This window comes from Meriones unguiculatus, chromosome 10, assembly GCF_030254825.1.
Source record: "Meriones unguiculatus strain TT.TT164.6M chromosome 10, Bangor_MerUng_6.1, whole genome shotgun sequence".
In the NCBI taxonomy this organism is placed as follows: domain Eukaryota; kingdom Metazoa; phylum Chordata; class Mammalia; order Rodentia; family Muridae; genus Meriones; species Meriones unguiculatus.
Window position 1 is genome coordinate 117,665,825 of NC_083358.1, and position 24,834 is coordinate 117,690,658.

General features: G+C 44.5%; 1 protein-coding gene across 3 annotated transcripts in view; it reads left to right on the forward strand.

Annotated features, from left to right (window-relative positions):
* Positions 1–24,834, forward strand: part of Ttc29 (tetratricopeptide repeat domain 29) — a 187,679-nt gene that overhangs the window by 80,995 nt on the left and 81,850 nt on the right. For all 3 annotated transcript variants that reach the window (XM_060393192.1, XM_060393193.1, XM_021649657.2), the window contains exon 8: positions 20,583–20,674. In XM_060393192.1, the coding sequence (XP_060249175.1) occupies positions 20,583–20,674 (92 nt within the window). The remainder of the gene's footprint in view (positions 1–20,582; positions 20,675–24,834) is intronic.

Below are 24,834 nucleotides of genomic sequence, written 5' to 3' on the forward strand. Positions count from 1 at the left end.
AGAGGGTTCCAATATCATAGAGGCCATGAGGGTGTAAAGAAGCTTCGGAAGCCAGCAGGCAGCTCCCAGGGAGAGATGAGGTTGAGAACAGAGTAAGTACCATATGCCCACATGGTGGGTGCTCCAGAGAACATAGCGGCAGGCTTCTTGTCAGAAAGGTGCCCATGTGGTGACTGTTCCAGAGGGCATAGCAGGGAGATGCACAAATGACTGGTCCTCCAGGGGGCATAACAGGGTCCAGGAGCCAGAGAGACAGATGCCCAGGTGATGGGCATCGTGGAAGGCATAGCAGGTTCCAAGAACCCAAGAGGGCACTTACCAAGTAGGCAAGGAGAGACAGATGCTTAGAGCAGGTAGATTGGAGGAGTGACTGAAGAGGAGGACTCTAGCATTTGGAACCAAATATGGTGTGGCAGAAGCCAGCAGAAACAAACACCCCAGGAAAGTCAGATCCCCAGGAGAGTACATTCCAAAAGAGACAAACTGGCCACTAGATTCTCAGAGGCTGAGTCCTTTGGAAGAGAACTCAGTTATGCCTCCTGGGTTTCAGTGCCAGATGAATGAAAAATGACATAAAGGGAAGAAGACATGACTACTCCTAAGGTATGGAGAAGACTTGTCTCCTAACGTAAGAAGAAAGCAGGCAGTGGAAAGAGTCCAGGCTGAACATGGCCTGACTAAAAATGACGAAACATGACAGACTAAACCAGAGCTGGGGAAGAAAGAGGGGAAGGGAGAGCAAGAGAGGAGCTGCCTACCAGGACTGGTGTAGCCAAAATGGCTGAGTTATATAGGGGTCACGAGGGAAGGGAACTGAAGCCCAGCTCCTGGGAAGGAGAGGTTGAGGGCAGGGGGCAGGGTGAAAAGTGCTGGGGAGAGCCACAGGCACTGAGACTTGTCCTGGGTTTGAGACCTAACAGGAGATGTTTTCACACTGTTTCCTAGGCTTGCCTGGCCTAAAACTCATAACTATCCAATAATCCTCCTGCCTCAGCCTGCTGTCTTTTCTTTATCTTTTAAATTGAGTAATATGTAAAAGACCATCTGTAATGTAAATGATGAAAATGTTATGTAAATCACATCAATCCAGAAGTTTCAAGGAGAAAATGAAAATTGTTATTATTTTATTATTTACGTGTGTGTGTGTGTGTGTGTGTGTGTGTGTGTGTGTGTGTGTGTGTGTTCAGGTGCCTGTGAGAAGCTGATGTTAGGTGTCTTTCTCTACGGCTCACCACCTTACTTTTTTGAGGCATGGTCTCTCACTGAACCCGGCCCTCCCTAATTCTACTAGACTGGCCTTCTAGCAAGCTCCTGGGTCTGCTTGCCTCTGCCCTCAAGCACCAAGGTTACAGGCAGTGCCTGCGTGTCAGGCTTTTTGCCAGTGTCCCGGGGATCTGAGCCAGGTCTGGCTGCACATGTGCAGCGAGCACTTTCCCTATTGGGCTATCTCTCAGGTTGCTGAGAGCTTGAACTTTTGAATAGGAATCTGGAACCTAAAAACTCAAATTTTCTTCAAAATTGTAAATGTTTTATGTCAGAAAAAAAAATTCATGGCCCAAATTACAACAAAAATTAATGTTCTGGTAATAACACGAATTATGGGCTTCTTTTTAACTTTTATTGATTCTTTGTGAATTTTACATCATGCACCCCAATCCCACTCATCTCCCTGTCTCTCTGTATCCTCCCTCTGCCCTTGCAACCTTCCCTGAAAAGAAAACAGAAAATAAAAACCAGATAACAAAACCATCTTGCTGCCATGGAAGGTACAGTGTATCGAGGTGTGTCTGTCCCACAGCGTACCCTTTGTCCACACAGCTCTACTTGCAAACGATCACTGCAGTGAGTCACTGGACTGGCTGGAGGCCTCTGCCTTCTGCCACACCATCAGTACTGGATCCTCCCTGGGAGTCCTTTCCGCTCTCCTGTTGTTGCCCTGTGTCATGGAGATCCTGCACCTTTGCATCTGTAAGAGTGGCCCCTTCATAGATAGGGTAGATGTTCACAGATAAGGTAGATGTTGAGGTGGGCCTGACCTGGGCCTGGGTGGTAGCTGAACTCGTCAGCCCACCTCCTCTCCTGCATCCACACCTCCACTGTGCGGCGGTTTAAATATGATTCTAGTTTTAGATTCCCTTGAGATTTGAAATACCACATGAGCCAATACCTTGTGATTATTTTACATATTCATTTGTTTTTAAAAAATATTGCTACTATGGACTTTTTACAGAGTTGCTGAGTTTTTGGCTTCCAGCCATTACCACTTTACAAAATAGTACAAGAAGATTCTGACGTTAATTTTGAGAGCAGATGAACAGAAATAGAAGGATAATAGTTTTTATTTGTCTCTTTAATAAATAAAAGAACTTCAAGCCTCTAACAGCCGGTTCTGAACGGTGCCACACAGAGTGTAATTCAGTTACAGTCCTTAAACGTCAAGGGCTCACGTAGGAAAATGTTCTCTGTAACAGGAAGAGTCCTGCATAGGGCGTCCCCAGATAGGCTGTGTGGCAGAGGTGCAGGCAGAGGTACAGAGGCACAGCTGTTAGTGCACGCTGCTCCGGGGCTGCACAGGAAGGGGCTCCACTCTGCAGGAACCAGGGCGTGGCCAGGAGCCTGGAACCAGGGCATGGCCATGACCCTGGACGGAGGAGGAGAGATGGCATGTGGCTCAGGCTTTGCTACTACGAACTTGACTGATCGTGTATATTTCCTCAGGGGTTTATAGCAGAGGAAAGTAACTGAACATTTCTTTTAATACACGGCCTGTGTAGCCAAGGCTAGTTTGAAACTGGCCGTGTAGACAGACTGACCTCGAGCTGTCTGTCCTCCACTGTCATCAGACATCCAGAGTTAGTAGAGCTCAGCACTAAGGTACATGTCTAACCCTCGTCATGAGAACTAGATGTGAGTCACGACACAAGGAGCACATGTCAAGTATGTTAAAACGCATCTGAACGGAGGAGATTGGTGGTTGTTTTTTGTTTTGTTTTGTTTTGTTTTCACTTAATTGCAATATTGAGTTTAGATAGTCAGGAAAATTAGTCCTCAATAAAAATAATTCATATTAAGATTTGAATGGAGCATCCATTCTATACTCCTAATTCTTAGTTCATCTATTTTAACCAGTAACTTAGACTTTCTACATTTATAAGCCTATAATTTTCATTAATAACTAACAAAATGTACTTGTTTAAGACTGATCTTTCATTTCTTTCCCAAATATCTTGTTGGTTTTCTTTTGTGTGTGTACGGGTGCATGCACCTGTGTGTGTGTGTGTGTGTGTGTGTGTGTGTGTGTGCACGCTCACGTATGTGTCCGTGTGGTGTATTTCGATCATAGCAGTCAGGGATAGTCAGAAAAGGAGAAGAAAGTACTGAACACACACAGTCAGTTGTTTTCATTTGTGGGTGTTTCAAGGAAGGAGTTAATACCGTATAAGATTTTGCATAAAATCTTGACTTAGAGACACAAAGTCAGAAATTCAAGTAGAATCCAAGGCTGGTGAGGAGAGAGTAGGGCGCACAGTAGGACTGTCACTCTGGAAAGAAGGGAAGGGACACTCCGTGTGCTGTCCCTCCTGTGCTGGTGCAACCCATTCTTGGGGATATGTACCCAGAGAGATTCCTGGGACCCTGAGAGCCAATGGGCCGGGAAGGGAATGGGAATTGGCCTGCTGAACAGCAAATTAAGGGACAGACAAAAGATCAGTGATTTAAACGGTGGCTTGCTCTAGAATTGTGATTAACTCAACTTTATTCGTCACAATAAACCCAGAACAACTTAATCAGGTCTGCTTTTAAGTGCAGCATGAACGTGTTAGATTGCTCTTGCTCGACTATGTTTTTAGACATCCTGTGAAATGTCACCGGGCATGCTTGTGTCATGAACAGTGAGCAGTTTTGCATTATGGACCTAACAATGGCGGAACTGAGTTGAGTTGGTCTGAGTTTCTCTGAGAACCTTGAGACACAAGCTCAGAGGAATTCTACAGGCAGAAGAGTCAGCAAAGGAAAGAAGCCTACACAAAGATCTTGCCACACATTTGCCATCCTGCACAGATGAAGCCAGATGACCAGGAAGCTGCTGTTCTTCCCTACCAGTTTTCTCCAGCCACTGGGTAGAAGTGCCGCCCAAGGCGTCCGTCTCTGGAACCCTGGGTTGCTATGACCCAGCCATGAGGTAGGAAGATCCTAGGGACTGGCCAGAACAGCCCACGCTGATAACATCTGAGAAGACACAGTCAGGCTGCCATGCTCAGGCAGTTCCTTTGAGTTCTGAGCTACATTCTCCAGACTCGTAAGATGGAGAGAAAAAGTTAGCATGAGACTAACCCAGCTAAAGAGATAATGCTTCTGTACTCAGTAAACAATCATTAAATACTAGCTTTTTTTCTTTTTTTTTTTTAAAGCAGGTGTACAAATTTGTACATTTTTTGATTCAGGAATACTGATTTCAGAATTTGTCTGAAGGGAATAAATGTTAAAGCATGCAAACATTTAGCCATGACATTATCTGCATAACTAATATATACAAAGATTTAGCTGTGACCTTTACGTACAATTTTATAAGCACTGTTTATCATGGTGGAAAAATCCATAAGCAAAATAAATGTAAAACAACAACAAATTGTTTAAAGCACTGCTGAGCATCCTGCACAGGCAACAGGAATTAAACAATAAACATTTATAACAGTGGAAGCATTATTGATATATTGAGGTAAAGAATCAGGTTACAAAACACTGTACATTACGACCTTATTTGCATATATATATGCAAATGTATACACATACTCCATAAATACATAGAAAATACTAGAAACATCAAGTTGTTTTCAGTGATAATCTGAGGAAATAGAAATAACAAATGAGTTTAATTTTCTATTGGGGTAGAGACAATGGGATGCATATTCGCCACATCTTACACAATTAACACATTGATTTTATATTTTAAAAAAGAAAAAGTTATGTAAAAAGTAAGCTATTATTCCTTTGCATTCCACTGGAATGTAATGGTCTTAATTGATGCTTTCAATAGGTTTATGTAGCCTGCCTATAGTAAAATTCTTCAGTGTGCCACTGGTCATAGCACTTAGTCACCGTAACAGCTCATCTCAGCCCAAAACATTAAAGAAAATTATTAATCGCTTAGTCAGTAATAAAAGAATCTGAAGATGATTTCAGGTGGGACCTAGAATGTCAGGGAAGCGGGGCTGCTTGGGGGAAGGGGCTGTGGACGGAGGCTCAGAAGAAAGCAGAGGCCCTGCCCACGCTGACAGGGGCAGCAAGTTTACAGCCTACAGAGTGCCCCGGCTGGTGCAAACTGCTCCTGCCCCAAGTGGCAGAGGAGGGGCTAGCATACTTTCTGGACTCATTTATCGGGTCTCATCACAAATCGACATACAGATTGTTTAGATTTATTTCTTTTCACTTCATGTGTGTTGTTTTTGAGCCTGCATGTATGTGCCCCATGGGTATGCCAGGTGACTGAAGAGGTCAGAAGAGGGCATCAGAGTCCCTTGAACTGGAGGTATAGACGGTTGTTGAGTTACCGTGTGGGTGCTGGGAACCAAACCCAGATCCTCTGCAAGAGCAGCAAACACTCTTAACTGCTGAGCCTTCTCTTTAGACCCCCGTATAAAATTTAATAAAATCCTCACGTGTTCTCCTTACTGAACGATTTACCGATGCGAATCACATCTTGTTAACATTGCCCAGGAGGAATTATTACCCACTAACACTTGAAACTTCAAGCAGAAACCGTTGCGCTGCTGGGTGGAGCAGCTGAGAATCAGTACATGGTTTAGGGAGGCATGAGGGGACACAGGAAGCAAAGGGGTGTCGTGCAGACTTGGCGTGGATCCCTGCTTTGTAACCTCTCCAGAAAGAGGCATGAGGCACACCCAGAAGGCACACCCACTTCCTGTTTCTTGCCTGTCTCCCTCTTCCTCTCTCTTGTGGAGTAAACAGGGTTCCAGTGGAGCCTCCTCACATCTCATCTGCCATGTTTTCTTTTCAGTTTTCCCCGTCAGTCAATACCTCTGTGTACTTTAGAGTTAATACAAATCCAAAATAGACTAGTATCTAAGTCTTTTTTCAAAAATATTGTCTTCAGCATATTGCTATGACCCTAGCTGGCTCTCCATGCTTCAGATATAAATTTGCTACCCCCAAGCAACTCATTATATATAAGATATGGAGTTCCTAAAAAGTGCCAGTTGTTAGATTTTCACTTGAAAATCATCTCGGAGGAGACGATGTTTGGAATTTTCAATAAAAGAAAGAAAGAAAGAAAGAAAGAAAGAAAGAAAGAAAGAAAGAAAGAAAGAAAGAAAGAAAGAAAGAAAGAAAGAAAGAAATAGGAAGAGAGGAACAGGGTCCTCCAGGTAGATCTTAAGTTTTGTTCGTTGCCTCAGCTGTTGTGACAGAGGTTGGCCCCTGCAGTCAGAACACTGAAGATGCTGATCTCACCACTTGTAAATCCTGAGGCCTTGAGAGAACCGATCAACCTTCCCCGTGCCTCAGTTCCCTCTCCTGCAGCATGAGTGTTACAGAAGGGCCCGACACACCTCGGAGTGTTGGTGAAGAGGCAGTGAAGTCGCAAGTGAAAGCACTAGGCACCATTCTGTGCTAAGTGCCCCTAGGGCTGTGCAAACGTTGTAGGATGAGCTTGCTGAGTCAGCACGTGGGTTGCGGTGTTCCTGCTTCTGCTGACTTCTGAGATCCTGGACCACTTTCCCAGCCCCCCTTGCTTCGTAAAATGAAGATGACATTTATTAATATAGTGTGTTGATGAAATTTCAATGGAACAGTAAAGAGATAATGGTTTATTGGTCCTTATTATTGGTACCACAAATGATTTAACTATATGTTTTTCCCAAATTTAATTAAACATATTCATTTTCCCTATGAGCTTATATTAGCTTACAGCAGAGCAAGTGTTTATTATGTACATTTTATATGTTTATAATATCATAGATATTAAAAATCAATGTTTTCCTTTAAAAACATTATGTAAATAAACATTAATATTTGTCACAAGATTTCAAAGCTAAAATTACTTTTTAATTGTTTACTGTAATAGATGACATGGGAATAAGAGTTTGCTATCCCTGCAGTCATTGCCATCTTCAAAACTAGTTTTTAAAATATCAGGAAAATTTTCTAATTGGAGCTCAGGCATCTGGGATTCTGGCTCTGTTTTGTCCAGAAGCTCTTTGGCCTAGATTCTGATCAACCTCTAAATGGCGTTGTTGCATGACACCATTGTTACAGTCCTGATTGACAGCAAGACAAATTGTGTCAGAAAGATTCAGAAGCCTGAACCTCGCCTTCATGGTAACCATCAGGCACCATCTTGGTAAGGAGGTAGGAGAGAGGGCTGGACAGGAGTGCTGGTGAGTGTGGTCACCAATTTCATGATGACTGACCCCATGGGACCAAGAGGTGAACAAATTCTTGGACTGTTTCCTCTTAAGTGGATGGGCAGGTGTCCCTTCCCTGCTCTTTCCCTGTAACAGGCTCACATTGGGTCTCTCCTTACCCACTTCTCACACTGTTAGGCCAAAATGCTCCATAATGTCTCAGATGGCATTGTGTCTCCAAGAACAAACTGGTTAACGCTTGGTGTCTTTCATTAGGGAGAAATGTCATGGGAAAGGTCGTGTACAGGACCGTTGGGAAATTACTAGATGTAATACTACCAAAGTGACCTAATAAAAGGTCCCTTTCTACTCCTGTCTGTGGACAAGCCTAATATCTCTCCCCTGTCTCTTTGGTGTGTGTGGTGGGGGGGCATATGCATGTGGGGGCGGGTGTGCATGTGCATACAAAGGCCAGAGGTCAGTCACTCTCCACTGTAATTTTTCAGATATTTTTAGGATCTCTTCCTGAAACTGGAGCTCACCAGCTTGGGTAGACCGGCTGGCTTCAGGCCCTGGGTAGCATGCCACTGCCGCCCCACCAGCAGGATTGCAGGCGCTTGCTGTGTTCTGGCTTTCACATAGCAGCTGGCCATCCAAACTCCACTCTTAGACTTGAGCCGCTAGCATCTCACCAGATAAGCTGTCTCCTGGCCCTGTTATCTCTCTTGACCCATGCCAGCTCTCTGCAGCCACAGCTGAAATCAAAACCCTGCCTGGAAAGTTTCTCCTCTACCTCGGCTCATTTGCACTCTTAAGTCAGAAGATCCTTCCTTCCGCATGACCACGCCTCAGTCGCAGATGAAGCCCAGCAGCTTCATCTCTGTGTGCCTCAGTATCCCCACTTTAAAAAGAGCCGATAATCCTATGGCTAGTGTTTTCAGGAAACCAAACTAGCTAATGTGTTGGCTTCACAGAGGCTGTGTTCTTCATCCTGGACACGGCTGTGAATGTCTGTGGTCACACTGTTTGGGGGCGTGGGAGATACTAGTGACAAATGAGGAAAGGGATCTGTCCTCATGAAGCTTCTGTCCCATGGGGAAAGAGAGAATGGAGATTATCAGAATAAGCAAGTGAATTAATTATATTAGACAGTGATACATCCTATAGAGAATGGAGCGGGGAGTACTTACCATTCAAAGGAATGGAAGAGTGGTAGAGCAGAGGGAGTTTTAAACAGGTGGTAGAGAAGGCCTTCTGGAGAAGCTGACACATGAGAGGCTGTGAGCACTTAGGAGCCAGACATGCAGTGTTTGTGGGCGGAGCACCCAGGCAGGGGAACAGGCTACTCAGAGTCCTAAGCAGCAATACATCTAACAGCTTGGGGCTGATGGGACCCCAGCAAAATCAAAGAAAGAGTGGTAGGGGGTGGTCAGAGAGATTAAGAATGGGTACAAAGAGGACCTGGGAGGCCATGATAAAAAAGCAAGGGTTTTTGTGGTGTTTGTTTGTTTGTTTCTGGTTTAAGAAAAAATGTTTGGCACTGGCAATACAGTTCAGTTGGTAAAGAGCCCAGGTCTGAAGCCCTGGGTTGGACCCGAGTGCACATAAAACCAGTGTGGTGATGTCTGTGGTGGTGTACACACTCGGGAATGAAGGCAGGATAATCAGAAATTCAAGGTTATCCTCAGCTACATAGAGAGGCCCATTCCAACATGGGATACATGATATCCAGTCTCAAAAAAAGACATAATATAATAATAAAAATAAAAGATGTTGGTTACAGGCAAAAAAAAAAATGATAAAAGCTCTCAGGGTCAGCTATTCTTCCTGATTATAATTAAACAATCTTGCTAAAATGGCAGCAGGTGATAGACAAAACAATGACCAGAAGGCAGGATGCTAACCTTTAGAGCATCAGAAGATTTGAGGCCGCTGTGGCTGCCGCTGTCAACAGCAGAGAGTGGCTTTAGGCAACCCAAGCACAGGATGGCAGCTTTAAGTGAGGTGCAGGATGACACAGCACTGTTCAGGATGGTGCAATGGCAAGCAGGATCTAACTGAAAAACACTGGCTCTGACAGCCAGTAAACCAAGTTCAAACCCTTTCTGCCTCTGCTCACGTACATCTTAGAATGAAGCAGTTGGCCTCTCTCTGCTTTGTTTCTCTTGATTACACATTGGGAATATCAATATTTATCTCAAGGGCTTTGTGAAGATCAAACATACAATGAACAGAAAAATACTGCACATGTAGGGTTTAGTCAGGGGGAGCAACTGCCACAGGCTGGTGGCAGCCACTAAGCCACCGGCGTGACGCTCAGCGAGACGCCCTGACACAGGCGTGTAGATCTAAGGAAGGCAGGACTGAGCCGAGGGCCGAGAGCAGATGTAAGCAAGAAGCAAATGGCAGGAACGTATAAAACTCCCCGGGCTGGGAATGAGCGAGGTCCCAGTGGTGTGAGCAAAGGTTAAAGTTCAGGGTATGATCCGTGGCAAGGTGTGAATATCAAGCTTCCATCAGAAGGTTTGGTGTCATGAAATGGGATCTCAGCTGGGGAAGATGGCAGAAAGGCACTCCGATAAAAACCACAGTCTCTCTCTGAGCTTGCCGATTCTCAGTATTGATAAGCAATTTGGAAATGCAGGCTACCATAGAGATGCTGAGTGTAGGCTGTGCCATCTAACGCTGACTGTAAGAATGCCGGTAGATTATCTGCTTCCCCATTTGTTTTCAGCCTGGATGTTATTCTGAAGCTGATCAAAAGCATAGGTTGCAAAGAATAAAATAAATTGCACCTCTAAACAAACTACTATAGAGTGTTAAATTGATTTAAGTTATTGAGGGGAATATTAATATTTAAAACCTCTGTGTCCGATGCATCTTTATGACCAACTGTAGCAATAAGAACCATAGTTTCATTCCACCATGCTTCATTTTATAATGTTGCGCAATAAACTGTGTACAAACTTATTCTTTTGCTTTAGAATGGAAGTCTAGGAGTGCGGCTGCTTGTTTGCGTTTAAACATCCTGAATTTTATTCAGTCAATAAAAGTACACTCGATTAAGGCTTTATTATTCTCTTTGCATAGGTTGAGGTGAATAAAATATAGTGTTTGGCTTTTATTATTTTTAAGAAATCCGTGCCTTACACTCATTCTTTTGCAGTAAATTCGATTTTAAGCAGCGTGTATTTCAGGTTCCTTCCAGTTCAAGCAAATGTTTTAACTTCGTGATTTGGTACCTTGAGCTTATCTGAAAATATTTCTAAAATAGGAAAAGTTCTTTTCATAGGCTTAAGACATGGTGGAAGGACACAAATGGAGCATATATCTAGGAACGCCCCTCAGCGTCAGGGGTCTCTGGGTCCCCAAAAGTCCCATGTGTTATCCCCTCTGACATGGATTCTCCTAGCCTGTCGGGTGTGTCAGCCAGGCGAATGAGAGGAGCAGACACCCTGTGTGACAGAGATTGCCCAGACACCCGGATCACAGCGCAAGCACTCCAGCGCATTTCTGAACTCTTCGTGCTTCTGCACCGACCCAGGCCCTGGCCTTGTCTCAGGCTCCCTGCTCCTTTTTCTCCATCATTTCTCCATCATCGCCTTCATCTCTCTGTACTCCACAGCCTCCTCCCCGCCCTTAACAACCTGCCTCCATCCGCTCGTGTGTCAGTGCAATGCTTCCACCGTAGGCTTGCTGACGGACTCTGCCAACCAAGAGCCCTGTGTCCCCCTGCCTCTGTCGCCATGCCGTCTCCTGCCTGTCGCCGCTCAGCGCTCCGTGCCACACGACTTGTCTTGTCAATAACCATTCATTTGTTGCTGGGATAGCGGCAGCCGTTCCGTCTGACCTCCCTGTTTCCTCAGTTATGGGTAGGTTATTGGATGTGAGCATCTGCAGAAACCTGCTGCCACCCGCTCCTCTGGCTGAGATTAGATAAAGTACTCAACTGTTGTTTATTGTCAGGCCAAACTCTACTGGGGAGCAAGGGAATTCCGAGACCACTAGCACCCCATCCGCGGTACCCAGAATGGCTTCCTATCACCATCATGTCCCCTAGGAGTTAACTGTTTGTTATTTACACTTATGGCTAGTTGCTATAACCTACTTGATAAAAGCTCTTGGTAGCATTGCATTTCCCATCAGAATGGAAATGGCTCATAAATTGTTTCCTTGTCTCTCCTGTCGCTGAGGAAGGGTCGTAGACAAAGCCTCCCTGGTGTGGAAGCCATCACAGAAAGCCTTTCCTACCATTTTTTATTTGAAAGGATTGGGTTCTCACGCACTGACAGAAAAGCAAGACATTGCAAACATAAATTAGGGTTTACTGAGTTTACCAGAATAATGGCTTGTGGTGGAAAGGGCGCTGCACTGCACACAGAGACACACTCGGAACGCCGCTCAAGACTCCTGTGGGTTTCTTAGAAGGGAAAATGAGAATGAATTTTTATTGAATCTCGCCTTCCATGAGAGGGAACTCCAGTATGAGGATTATGGATAAATGATGCCTTCCTGCCAGGGGAGAGAGAGAAATCTCCTGGTAATAGATTCATGCAAGAATATGGAAACCTTTTCGGTAGTAGGTGCTTGTTAGACTCTTCTGACAAATGTAGAATATTCCAGAACCTTTCCTGTGAGCCAGACCTGGTTTCGTTCAAGGCCTCCAAATGGAGGCATGTGAGTGAGCTGCCAGTGAGAAGTGGAGGGACCCTGAGCTGCTTGCCTGTCACTGCGCTGTCCATAGCCCACTCCCTCAGACCTGCTGTGTTACCTATGACGAGAGACGCTGCATCTGTCTCTCCTTATTCGTAAGCAAAATGAAGAAGAAAACGCCTTGCGCTCATTTCACACATACAGCAAGATAGATGCCATTGTTCCTACAAAGCTCTGGCCTGACTCACCTGCCCTTAGTCAGCTTCATGGGTCCTGTTTGTTGGAGAGCCTGTCTAGACAAAGCAATCCCACATTTAGATAGGGAGGCCTCCTGCCATTTTGAAATTCATTTATGTCCTTTTAAACTTACTCGCTGATGTTTCGGCTCTCCAGGCTGGTTGTAAATTGACAGTGCTCACTCACTTTCCACCGGCCGCAGGTCTGAAGTGTCATGCTTATTTCTTTATCTAAGGCCAATGCCAACACAGACCACATCTTATCACAGCTGCATCAGTGTCTCAATAGGCACTTCATGCTTTGATACCTTGCTCGGGTTCTACCGTAGCTCCTCAACAACATTCAATGCTGACCTGGCTAGGAATTAAGGGGACAATGGAGAACAAAGCAGACAGGGTTTCTGTCCATGTGGCCCCCACTCAGAAATAATAATTTGATACACGGACAGTGTGAGTACAGCCAGGCTCACACAAAGTCTTACAGTTACCTGTGACAAGACTCTGGAAAATCAAGAGAAAAGCAAGAAAGAGCAGTGCAGGCTCAGGGCCTTGATGGCTCCTGAGTCCAGAGGCTGAGGAACTGGGGTCCTGACTGAGAGCCAAATGTCTGCACCACTGTGTAAAGGCCTGCGGCCCAGCATACCCCAGCAACGTGTTAATGCTGTCATTTCTGCGTGAGCAAAGTGATAGCAGCCCGCACCTAATCTGATCAGACCTGACTGGCGCCAAATATGACGCCGCGTGCCACAGCCATCTCCAGAGGTCGTAAACAACAGAACCGGTGTTGCTTCTGATGTCACGTACACCTGTCGCCCTTCTTCCCAACGCAGTCATACGTGGGACAAAGCCCCTCAACCTTCCGCATTTTTATCTCATTCTGATAATGAGATTGTCTGTGTCTTCCGCTCTGCCTCTCACCAGGGCCAGAATCTTCTCAGAGTGTTTCTCACTGACACATAAAATCGGGAGAAGGCTAACCTTATCAACCGTCACCAGCTCTGAGTGGTTGTTTTGTCTCAAACTATTTCTCAGTTTTGTTTCAGAGAAGAGATCCACTCATTCTGCATTCTGCAAAGAAGGAGAGGTGAGCGTAAAACAACCGTGGTCCTTCCTGGACCACAGCCCTAGGAATCCCAAGAGCAGTCTACCTGGGCCCCACGGAGGCGGGGAGACTTGGAAAAGGAGGGCTGAGGTTCCCGATTACCCTCCACCGCTGCTGCCTGCCGGCCCACTCTGCTGACAGGCCAGACGCCTCTCGATGAGTTTCTCCTTCAACTCCCCTCCTTTCATCCAGGTCTCACGGCCCCACTGTCTGACTGTCCTACGAGGATGTGCTTGAAATAAGTTATCACTCTAATCTTCCACCAAGCACAAAGTTTTCTATCGGGCCACCTCGCCGAGAGCCAGACTGCCCGTAAATTGACTATCCTTTGGTCAAGGGACTCTGAACAAAAATAAAGCAGAGCCTCCGATGGTTTTCACTGTGAGAGGTCAAGGGCAGGGAGATGTTTTCTTCCGAGGAACTACAAATATAACTCACGCTATGATTGGGCTGCACGTGGTGGCCATGCCTGCTCCCTCTGACTTTTGATATAAAGTGACAACTGAGAGCCACAGCGAAGCTGGTCACGTGGAACATTAGTATCACCCCAGTACAGAACTGCAAGGTGCAACTGCAGTTAACCTGGAGATAACCTGGAGCAACGTGCTTCAGCTCAGGACCGAGGGAAACTTCCGCTCTCTGCTTGTATGTGCAATGTTATGTCATCGTCTTGAAGCTGAGCGTCACCTGCATCTTGGATGTTCCGAGGGGGAGTTTCAGGTAAAAGACTGGATGCGAGGTGTATTTTTGGCCTCCCAAAGCTGTTAGGAGTGTGGTGTCACAGCACACGAGGGATTATCCGGCCCTGCCAAAGCAGGCTCTGCTCCGTGAGGGTGACTTTGAACTGTCACCGAGTTCTCAAGCCTGTAACATCTGCTTGCTGGTTCCGAAAAGCAGTGAGCTCCTGTTAATTACCTCTGGAGATTAGCTGACCTCCACTGTAAACTCACCTCTTTTCTAATGAAGCAACAGCTCAAAAACAAGCAGTTCAAGAGTTTCTACGACTCCTCAGGTGAGGAGGAAGATTTCGCCTGAATTGAAGTGACTCGCTGTTCTGTTTCTTTAAACTTTTCTAAAAGAAAGTAACTCCAGTGGGGATATTTTGAAGGATTTATTCCATTGATTTACGCATGTATGTGTTTCTACAACTGCAGGCACACGTGTGTGTGTGTGTGTGTGTGTGTGTGTGTGTGTGTGTGTGTGTGTGTGCCTGTGATAATCAGGGAAGGGTTGCTAGTCCTGAGGTACACCATACATCCCCGTAAGGAAGACTTGTCTGGCTTAAAATGCAAGTAGAGCCACTGTTGAGAAATCCTGAAAGCTAGCAGAGGGCATTGGATCCCTCCAAGCTGGAGCTGCAGGTGTTTGTCACACAGGTTCTGGAACTCCTGTCCTCGTGATTGCACACAGCTGCTCTTAACCACTGAGCCACCTCACCAGACCCTGGTCAGATCAGGGATTTTTTTTTAAAGATTCAGTTTATTTTTTTAAGAGTGTGTGTGTGTGTGTGTGTGTGTGTGTGTGTGTGTGTGTGTGTGTGTGTCTGTATCCGCATGCACACATGCATGCACATGTAGGAACCTGCAAAGGCCAGACGATGTTGGATTCACTCTGGCTGGAGTCATAGGCCACCTACTGTATGTACTGGGACCCAAACTTGGGTCTTTGAAGAGCTGTATCCACTTTTAACCTTTGAGCCACCTCCCTTGCTCCCCTGATCAGGATTTTTAAGCTAGAGCTAAATTATTGAAAATGAGTAAAACATATCTTAAATGACTAAACACATCATTCTAGAGACCTAACCTGCAAATCATACTCCTGGAAGGGAGGATTTCAGGCCATTTGTTACAACTCTTTCATACTCCAGAATTCCACAGCAGCGAAGTTTCTTGTCCAAGGTCATCAGTGATCTGGTCAGACAGGAGAAACCAGGACACAGCTTTCTCACACCCAGCTCTTCCTGTCCCACACCACACAGTCCCTGGGCTGTGTGCTAGTCAGTACACACTCATCCTGTGGCAGAAGAGGTCGATGAATAACGTGTTTCTGGGACAAAGACTGTGTCCTCCAAATGATCAGTGTTAGAAGCTGGAAAGCAGACCAGCTCTGCTGAAGGAGAGAACTTTGCAATGTGTAATGCACGATGACGTGCAGAAGAGTGGAGCTGCTTTTGTGGAGATTGAAAGCTGCACACTCAGACACCCTGATGGTTTGCCCAGGATAGCGTAGCTGTACAAAAGTGTCCCTGTGTTAATAAACATGTCATAAGCTAAGCCTTTCCAGAACCTGTGTGTGGGCCTTAAGTGGTGAGCGAGCCCGTTCTTGGCATCTCCCACAATGCCTCTGCACCTCCAGGAAGATAGCCCTGTATGCTGGTGATGCCCGGGCGGGTCTCAGCCTGTCACTACTGTGCCTGTCAGAAGTCATTAGCCCCTGGTTTCTTTGACTAATGTTGCAGCTGATTGTCTGCATCAGGTTCAGACACTGCAAATGACGCAGAAACACCTTCTCTGCTTGCCAACTGTGAGGTGGCTGGAGGGGGCCAGTGTGCCAGAAATCAGAAGAAATGTGTTTCCAATGAGATTTGACAAATGATTTCAAGCTCATGGTGGCAAACCTGACTTTGTACATTTTCTATGTTTATTATTATGCAAGTAAAAATCAGTGTTGTTTTCCCTTTCCTTCAAAGCGAAGCCGAGAGCTAAGACTGGTGCTGAACTTGTGTTTTAAGATGGCACAGTCCGGGGCTTTTCTGGGGTGTGTATAACAAGATGCCAGAATGTGCTGCCTTTTTATGAAAGAAGCAAAAACGGTACCTGGGGCAGTGGGCTCGTAGCTTCTTGTTTACAGATATATCTGCTGGTGTGTCTTATAGCTTTACAGATGATGTTTGCTCTAGGCGGGTTTATTTTGACTCTTCTAAACAGGCATGGCTTCCCAACAACAAATAAATCTATTCTTCATAATCAAATTGGTAAGCTTTAATGTGAGGTTTTCACTTAATATTATCAATTAAAACTAGGATTGTTTGTTCTGTATCATTAGAGAAGCTTTACAGCAGATGCTCCTGTTGGGTATTGTTAGGTGCTCGTTCCCCGGCAAAATCTTTCTTCAATGTATCATTCATCCTTATTTCAAGACATTTGCTCAAGCTGTCCTCTAACTCCTGGATCCACTCCAGGTCTTCCTTTAAAATGTAGATTGATGTTCTTTTCATGTGAAGCTTCTTGTTGGATTTTCTCCAGAACTCTTAGAGATACCTAAAATTCATTCATTTATTAATTTCATCACAAATTACCTTCCATTCCTCCAAACATTACTTTGGCTGCACAAGGCCAGGGGCAGTTCTACAATAGGTTTTAGCACCTAGAACAAAGCTGGCTTCTAGAAGTCTCTAGGAGTTTCTCTAGTGACTTGGTGTTATTGGGTTATATCTTTATTCCTTTACGTAGATTCGTCTACTACACAAAGGATAGTTTTGATCACTTTAGATGAAAAGGTCCTTAGGAGCAGAGGTCTGATTTTATAACTAGTAGCCCATTTGGAATGGCATGTGCTGGAAAACTCTTTGCATGGTACTAGTTCTTGGTTCTAAAGTTTGGGCAGTGTGAAGAAAATGATGACAAGAGGGAGTTAAATTAGCGTAGTGTTGCCTTCAGCAGGGTCTCTCTGCTGTGAGGCAGTCTCCTCTTTTCTGTAACTCTTCTACACCACTAGACATGTGGACTGACTTTCCCCACTTTGCTGGCCTTGAACTGACATAGCAGCAAACCACATCAGTGGTTTCCTTTTCTTCAAAGGCTCATGAACTTCACTGGCTATAAATTTGAAAGATAAACTTCCTTATCCATTAGAATACTGCACACCTAAGAATTCTTTGTTCCCACTTCTCTGAGTTATGATTGTAGATTTTAACCATCCTGACTATAGATATGCGTATAATATATCGGCAACATGAGTCTGCTCAACCGAGGGCCCTTTAGATTTCCACAGATGGGGCTAGGCTTCCTTGGATCTGCTCACATAGTGTGTCTTGCAAAAACAGTTCCATGCCTTGTCTGGTTGTTCTCACTGATTTCAGTTGGCCAGGACTTGCTAACTGCCTGTCAGTTTGTGGATCACAGCTTATCCACTTTCAAAAGCAGAGAAGGGGCCGCATTAGACTTTTGTCAGGGTGGGGAAATCCTTACTACAGACAAGCTAGAGGAAGTATGTTTGGGGCCGTGTTTTCAGAGGTTTCTGGCTGTCCTGGTGAGGAGGGCAAAGCGGAGCAGAGGAGCCAATGTCATGGAGGCCGTAAAGAAACAAAGGAATGCCTGTGCTAAGGGCTTGCTCATTCTCCTCTCTTATTTCATTACAGGCCCTGCTTAGTCTACGGCCCTGTGGTACCCAGGTCAGGGTGGGCCAGCCCCACCAGTCCATCCTCTCCAGAGATGCCCTCTCATACACACCTGAGGCTATATTTATTAATCTCTTAGACACTCTTAACGGGATTAAGGTGATGAGATTAACTATCACAGTAGCCTATTATAAGTTAGTAAAAAATACTTCAGTCTTCCATAGAATTCATAACCGTGTTATTTTTCTATTTCAAGTCATATTTTTTCCTTTTTACTTTAATAAGAACATCTTACACCCTCTGTCCTTAGATTTTTTTTCCCACATGGCATGTCTCTTCTCTTGAGCTCATGTTCTTGGGTCAGAGAGACCCCATTTTAGACCAAATCTTCCACAAGATACCCAGTGTGGCTCATGTACTCGAATGCTTCCGTGTTTGGGGAGTTGAAGAAGAAGAAGAAGAAGAAAAAGAAGAAGAAGAAGAAGAAGAAGAAGAAGAAGAAGAAGAAGAAGAAGAAGAAGCATGTATTTTCAACTGCCTATGTGGTCCCTGGTTCTCAGGCACTTATTTACACAATTACAGATTCTCTCAAGCCACATAATAAATTGATTGTCTTTGCTTTGGGGAGGGAAGCCCTTCGCAGGGGCTGCTCTGGAGGCTGGTGAGGAGAGTAAGAATTTTGCTGTGTAGTGTATAGACTACATGGTGTGATGCTTGGAATCATGGGAACCAAGTGACAGCTTTCTTCTTAATGAGGACATTAGATGCAAAGAGCTCCCCCAGCCTGCCTGTTGAAACATTGAACAGGTATGGAGGAGCTAAGGCTAGTACATGCCTGTAGCTCCAGCTACTCAAGAAGTTAAGGCATGGTTGCTGGAGGCCAGGGTATGGGTCCAGCTTGGGAGACAAAGTGAGATCCTTTCTTACAGAAAGGGGGGGGACTGAGCGAAAGAAAGGAAGAACACTTTGGTTAGTGTTCACCGCAGGAGACGATATCCATCACCATAAGAAGCCACACGGGGAACGGGGACATGAGAGAGCTTCACTGTGTAAGCCCGCTTACGCCCTGGAGAAATTTGCCGAAGGTTATTGCTGATTCACAAAACTGCATCAATTCAAAGCCCATCCTAGTGGGCCATGCATAAATGTTCTCAGTGTTGCACACAAGTCACCACTCTAAGATTTCCCAAGCTTTAAAACAGTGCCAGGGCAAGGGCGACAGTTTTTATTGAAAGAAAGCAAATGAACTATTTTGGGCACAAAATATATTAATATTCAGTCTTTAATTTGAGATTTTAGAATGTCATCTAAAAAATGTGGACCAAACTAGAGTTCTATAAAGTCTCTTCCTAAATATTTTTATACATCAGCTCAACAAGGTTTCTTACAAACTTAAAAAATTGAGAGGTTCCATCTCACACCTCAGAACAGCCTCTGTACAGACATCTCAGGTTAAACTAGGGAACTGTCAGCTGTGAGGACAGGATGCAAAGAATACCCCCAAGTTTCCTCAGAGCTTCATGACGAGGCCTGAAAGTAAGGATGAAGGTCATGTTTGTTTTCCATAAAACAATAAGTTGGCAAGTTGTTAGCAGAGTCCCCAGTTACACAGGACAAGCCGTCACACTGAACCTCATACATAAGTGCAATCATTACTTGTCAATTAAAACCATTGAAAGTATTTTCAAAACTTAGAATTTTATGGACTTAACAAGAATCAAAAAGCAGGGTTGATGTGAACCTGTGGATAGGGCTTAGCATGAGCAATCTTTTATAAACCACAGAAGGTCTGCTTCTAAGAGACCAGGATGGCCTCATCGAAATTGTTTCCCAAATGTTAACTCTGAAGGGGAAGTTGACATGAAAGCAGAGTGGAGGGGAGAGGTTCTAGGGAAGGGCAGTGTGTGGGTGAACACAATAAAGAGGAGGAAGGAGGACAGAAATGAGGATCAGCCCAGTGTCACTGCCTAACCCAGACAGAGCACTCCAGGCCCACGTCCACCCCTCTCCAGCCTACGTCCACCCCTCCCCGGCCCATGTCCACCCCTCCCCGCCGACTCACCCTCTCAAATGCCATAAAGCGACTTTCCCTAATTCTTCCTTAGAAGATGTGCAAAAAGGATTTCCATAGGGGTCTTTGGAGATTGCCTGTGTCCTCATGTGTGTAATAGGTTGGGTCACGTAACAATAAAGGAAGAGGGGGTGATTTCTGTATTCTCCTCCCCTGACCAGGGAACAGAGGGGCAGGGGTGGGAGGGAAAATGACAGCGCACAATGATGTCAGTGTTAAATTAAATTAAGATCATATGTTTGGCTGTGGCAGCAGTAATCTTTTGATTATCGGGGAGATTGCTGGTAATGAAGTACATTTGTAAGAAATATTTTTAGTGTGTGCTATATACACATAAGACTGCAAGACAAGCCTCTCCTAAAATGACAGATTAAGAAAAGGCCTATTGCCTAAATTCATTCTTTTCAAAGAGCTATTTATAGAAAGAGCCATGCTATTTGAACTACCATAGTAGAACATTCTAATCTGCCTTATATTACCTTAGGTAATAGTCGTCATATTTTAAAATAATGCCGTAAACCATTCAATTATTTATTCGCACCTACATTACATAAACGGGAAAGGTTTAGAGAACTGGGATAGCGTGAAGAGCGAAAAGTATTTTTACAAAAGGAAGACTCCACTGTTGTGTCTCAAAGACATGGCCATGAAACAGACCATAGCACAGACAAAAATAAACCAAGCTAGCATGAGTCTCCAATAAACAAACAAAAACCAGACATTTTGAAAAGCTGCTAATTTCCACCCCGCCTGCTGTGAAAAGCGCTGCCCTCAGGTGTGGGCAGACTGCGTGCTCATCATGGCCCTCTCTCCACAGGTGCTCCATAGGTACTGTGACATCGCTGCAGACACGGACGATGAGCTCAGCCTGGGGAGAGCCTACGAGGCGATTGCCAAGGTCCTGCAGTGGTAAGTTAGCACAGCCCTGTCCTGCTGTCACTGCAGAGCCACCCAGCCGTGAAAGGCTTAAATTGTTTGAGGTCTGTCGCTTTCCATTACTGCCTGCTTAAATTTTAAGCAGTGCCCTTCCTAAGTGACCCTTTGATTGTAAGTTATTTTAAACCAGGGTGGTATTGTTTAAAAAAAAAAAAAAAAAAAGATGTATCCAAAGTCTTTTCTGTCTGTTCCTCCTTCAAGTTAGCTCCCTTTCGGTTTTCTGCAAGTTTAGTGATGACCTTGAATGAACCAGAGAAGGAAAAAATCAGGTCACATCTCACAGGCCAGGAGCTCAGAGAGCCGGCCCCAGACAGTGTGCTTCAGCGCTGACAGTGACTGGCCTAACCTTTCCCGGGCTCTTTGGGAAGAGTTTCCATTTAAACTTCCGCCATGCTTCTTCCATTAAGCAAACCTGGATTTTGGGTGCAAACCAATATGCCCAACATTTCATTCGAAACAAAAAAGTTAACAAATTCTCTATGAACAGCTTCTGATGTGTGGCCTTGGGTGGGAAATGTCATGATTGCCCCTCACTTCCCGTGCTGCCGCCACTGTGTTAGGTCACGTTATTCATTACAGAGCAAAGCTGTGTGCTAGTCACTCACCAGCGCTGAAGGTCGCTAAACTGACAGCCTTGGTTTTCAGTAGCTAACCTAGATCCAAAAGGGAGCCTGTTGGTGATAATGACAGCAATGGCATGTATAAGTGTGTTACAGTGCGACTTCCTGGCTTTCTTCTTTCACGTGAACATGTACAGGGCCATCTGAGAAGGCCGGGTGTTTTCACAGGCCTTGTGTTTATATGCTTCAGAAACTAAAAGCAGAATCATTACACAAATACTGCAAATACGAGAATTGCCGCTTAACGTGTCAATACCAATGAAATGGAAGGTGACCTGTAAATATCAGTTAAGCATGGTCACTGCTGGACAAGCGTCTTAGGAGAAGGCATGCTAACGAGAGTGTGGATGTTCGCTGGAGAGAGGTGGGGCCAGCCACACTTAAGGAAAATAAGCAGCCTGTAAGTGGACCCTCCGAATACATGTGCTGACCAGTCCCCAGAAGACCAACCCAGCTGTCTCCTGAAAGGTCTACTCTCCAGATAGCAGCTAAGATGAGTCAGTATTCAACGTAATATCTTTTTGGGTTTACTGACCCCATGCACTTCTCTGTCAGGCTCATTTCAGCTACTAAAGTAGTTGCCTCTGGTCTCATGGATGGGTTATTTTGGGTGTGTGGTGGGATATGGGGTGTTGTTTTGTTATGTTTGCTTTTATTATTTATTTATTTATTTTATGTATTTTACATGTATGCATATTTTGTGTGTGTTTATCTGTGCATTGCCTGCATGCCTAATGCCCACAGAAGCCAAAATAGGAGGGAATGAGATCCGCTGGGACTGGAGTTATAGTGGTTGTCAGCATCTGCTTTGATACCATGCTGGGTAGAGTCTTTCAGACGCCCTCCTGTCCTGGTCCCTGTTTTTTCCCTTTTCCCATGTCTGTCCTGTTTGCCTTTCTGAATGAGGATCATCTTACCCAGGGTTTTCCTTCTTGCTTAGCTTCTTTAGATGTACAGATTTTAGCATGATTATCCTATGTTATATGTCTTAATATCCACTTATAAGTGAGTATATGCCGTGTGTGTCTTTCTGCTTCTGGGATACCTCACTCAGGATGGTCTTTTCTAGATCCCACTACAGATGAAAGTAATAAGGCAAATGGGATCAGCGGCAGGAGAAAATGTAAAAAGCTATCCTTAATTCCATGAATTGATAGAAATGTTTCTGGTGGTCTTGAGGGAATGTTTTCCTCTAGCATTTGTTGTGTCACAGGATGAATGTCTGTATGGCCTTTGCTTACAGATGGATCTCATATTTATTTTTTCAACATTTGGACACTTGAGGTTGGCTGCAAGTCATCTGCAAAGGGCCACTGTATGTCACATGTGGGATATTTCAGTCTGTCCCTCAGAATTTGAACTCCTGATCTGTCCAGTCAAAGATGAGTAAAAGTTGAGCGATAATCTGGAAAACTTGGCAACACAGAGATAATTGAATGTGCTGAGGCAGGAAAGGACAGGCAGTGGTAGGTTTTTCTTAGGAATGCAGACAATCCTTCTCTTATTTCCTCAGCAACATGGCAAAAAGAATTCTGGGAATGGCCCAGTCAGGGAAGCGCTTGCTGAACACAAAGACCTGTGTTCAGAGCTCCAGCCTCCATAGAGATGGGGCACGGTGCTCCATGCTGTGATCCAGCACTGCACAGCTCAAAACAGGCAGCTCCCTGAGACTTGCCGGAGTCAGAGTCTCAGCGGTGAGCTCCATGCCCAACAATGAGGCCCTGTCTCAAAAACAGCGTGGTGAGCAACTGAGGAAGACTCCTAATATTGTCTTCTAGCACACAGAGACACACACAGAGACAGACAGACAGAGAGACGGAGGGAGAAACAGATAAAGACAGAGACAGAAACAGATTCACATCTTACTATTATGCCAAATAAAACTAACTGCACTTACAGAAATTGCCTTCTAATGTATAGTAAAACTGCCAATAGTTTGTGCATATGAAGACAAGGGTCCCTAATTTTGTAAGGTCATGTAGAACACAGGAGGTTACACAAAGGCTCCTTCTGAAGTCACAGGATAGAATGCCCCAGGCCACCACCTTCCTGATGCAGGACCGCCATTTCGCAGCATTGGCTCCTAGGACATTGAGAGGAGCGTGGCCCTGGTCAGGGAGATAATCTACTGACATTTTGTTCTGGATGACATCAGCACCCTGGACATTTGGAAAGCTTTGATTTAAATCAAATCTGTTAAAGTCAGAACCTTCACATGTTTGTGGTCATTTTTAGAAAATGCTGCTTGAGGGGTTAATATTAACTTTAAAAAGCATGTCCACACATATGTGAACACACAGGTACATATATGTTAACCCCATTCCCAAGTTCTCAACTGTCCTGTGCTGAGCAGTACCACACAGGAAGTGTCACAGGTAGAATAGAAGGAATTACGGCAGCGGTGGCTGAAAGATGAATCAGGTTGTGTGAGGCTTCACCTCTCCCTAAACATCTTCTTTCCTGACCTGCATGATCGCACCAGTTTCACTAATGGCAGCCACATCTCTATAAATATATTTTATCTCTTTAAAAGAAATGGAATTGGATAGCTATGTCTAGGATAAGTGGTGTCTACTGCCATCAGCTGAGGTGTATACGCTGGAAGCTTCTAAAATGGTCACCAGAATTTATACTAAGCCTTCAGTCAGGAAACTCACCACATTTTCTCCAGGCAGGATTTGGTGAGGTGGAGTTACCCTTTGGTGATGCCCAAGTCAGACCTTGTATGACCTATTAAGGAAGGCTTCAAAAGTCAACAACATTTTTTTTTTTTACTATTAGCATAAATGACACACGCTAAACAAAGGCATAAGCTCTGTAAAAGAAAATAAGCATTTACAATGTCATTTCTTCCTTACTTGCAATAGTACTGAAGGAAAGGGTCACTTCTCAAAAAGACACTACTATAATAGTCACCTTTGATTCATAAAGAAGGGTTGAGAAATTGCTAATTAACCATTACTGTTATTGTTGTTTGTGGTTGTTACTGAGAAGGGTCAAGTGCATGCAAAGGCAGCAAACTCCTTAATTTTCCCTATGGAGCATGTATGTTTGTATATTCTTAACTAATTCATTTGTTGAAATGCCACAACTCTTCAACATAATCAGGATAGCTACCTAAAAGAATGTAGAAAACAAGACACTTCGGAACTGTGTTCACAATACGTTGGTCACAGCTAGCCCAGTTCTGGGTGTCTTTCATGCCCATTGTAAATTTCCTCACACACTTGAGTTAAATGATTTCCTGGAGAACTTTCCACAGTAGAGATCTTCCAATCAATTCCAACAAAGTTCCCAGTGTGAAAATTACCTTTCTGTTATAGCTGAAGATTAATTTCTTTTTGCTTGAGAGAAATGACACGCCCTAGTAATTTTCATATATTCTATAAAATGGAACATCCAGGCTCTGGTGTGAAATTTGCTAAAAATGACAAAAAAAAAGACTGCCAGAAACATTTCTATTAATTCATGGAATTAAGGACAGCTTTTTACATTTTCTCCTGCCGCTGATCC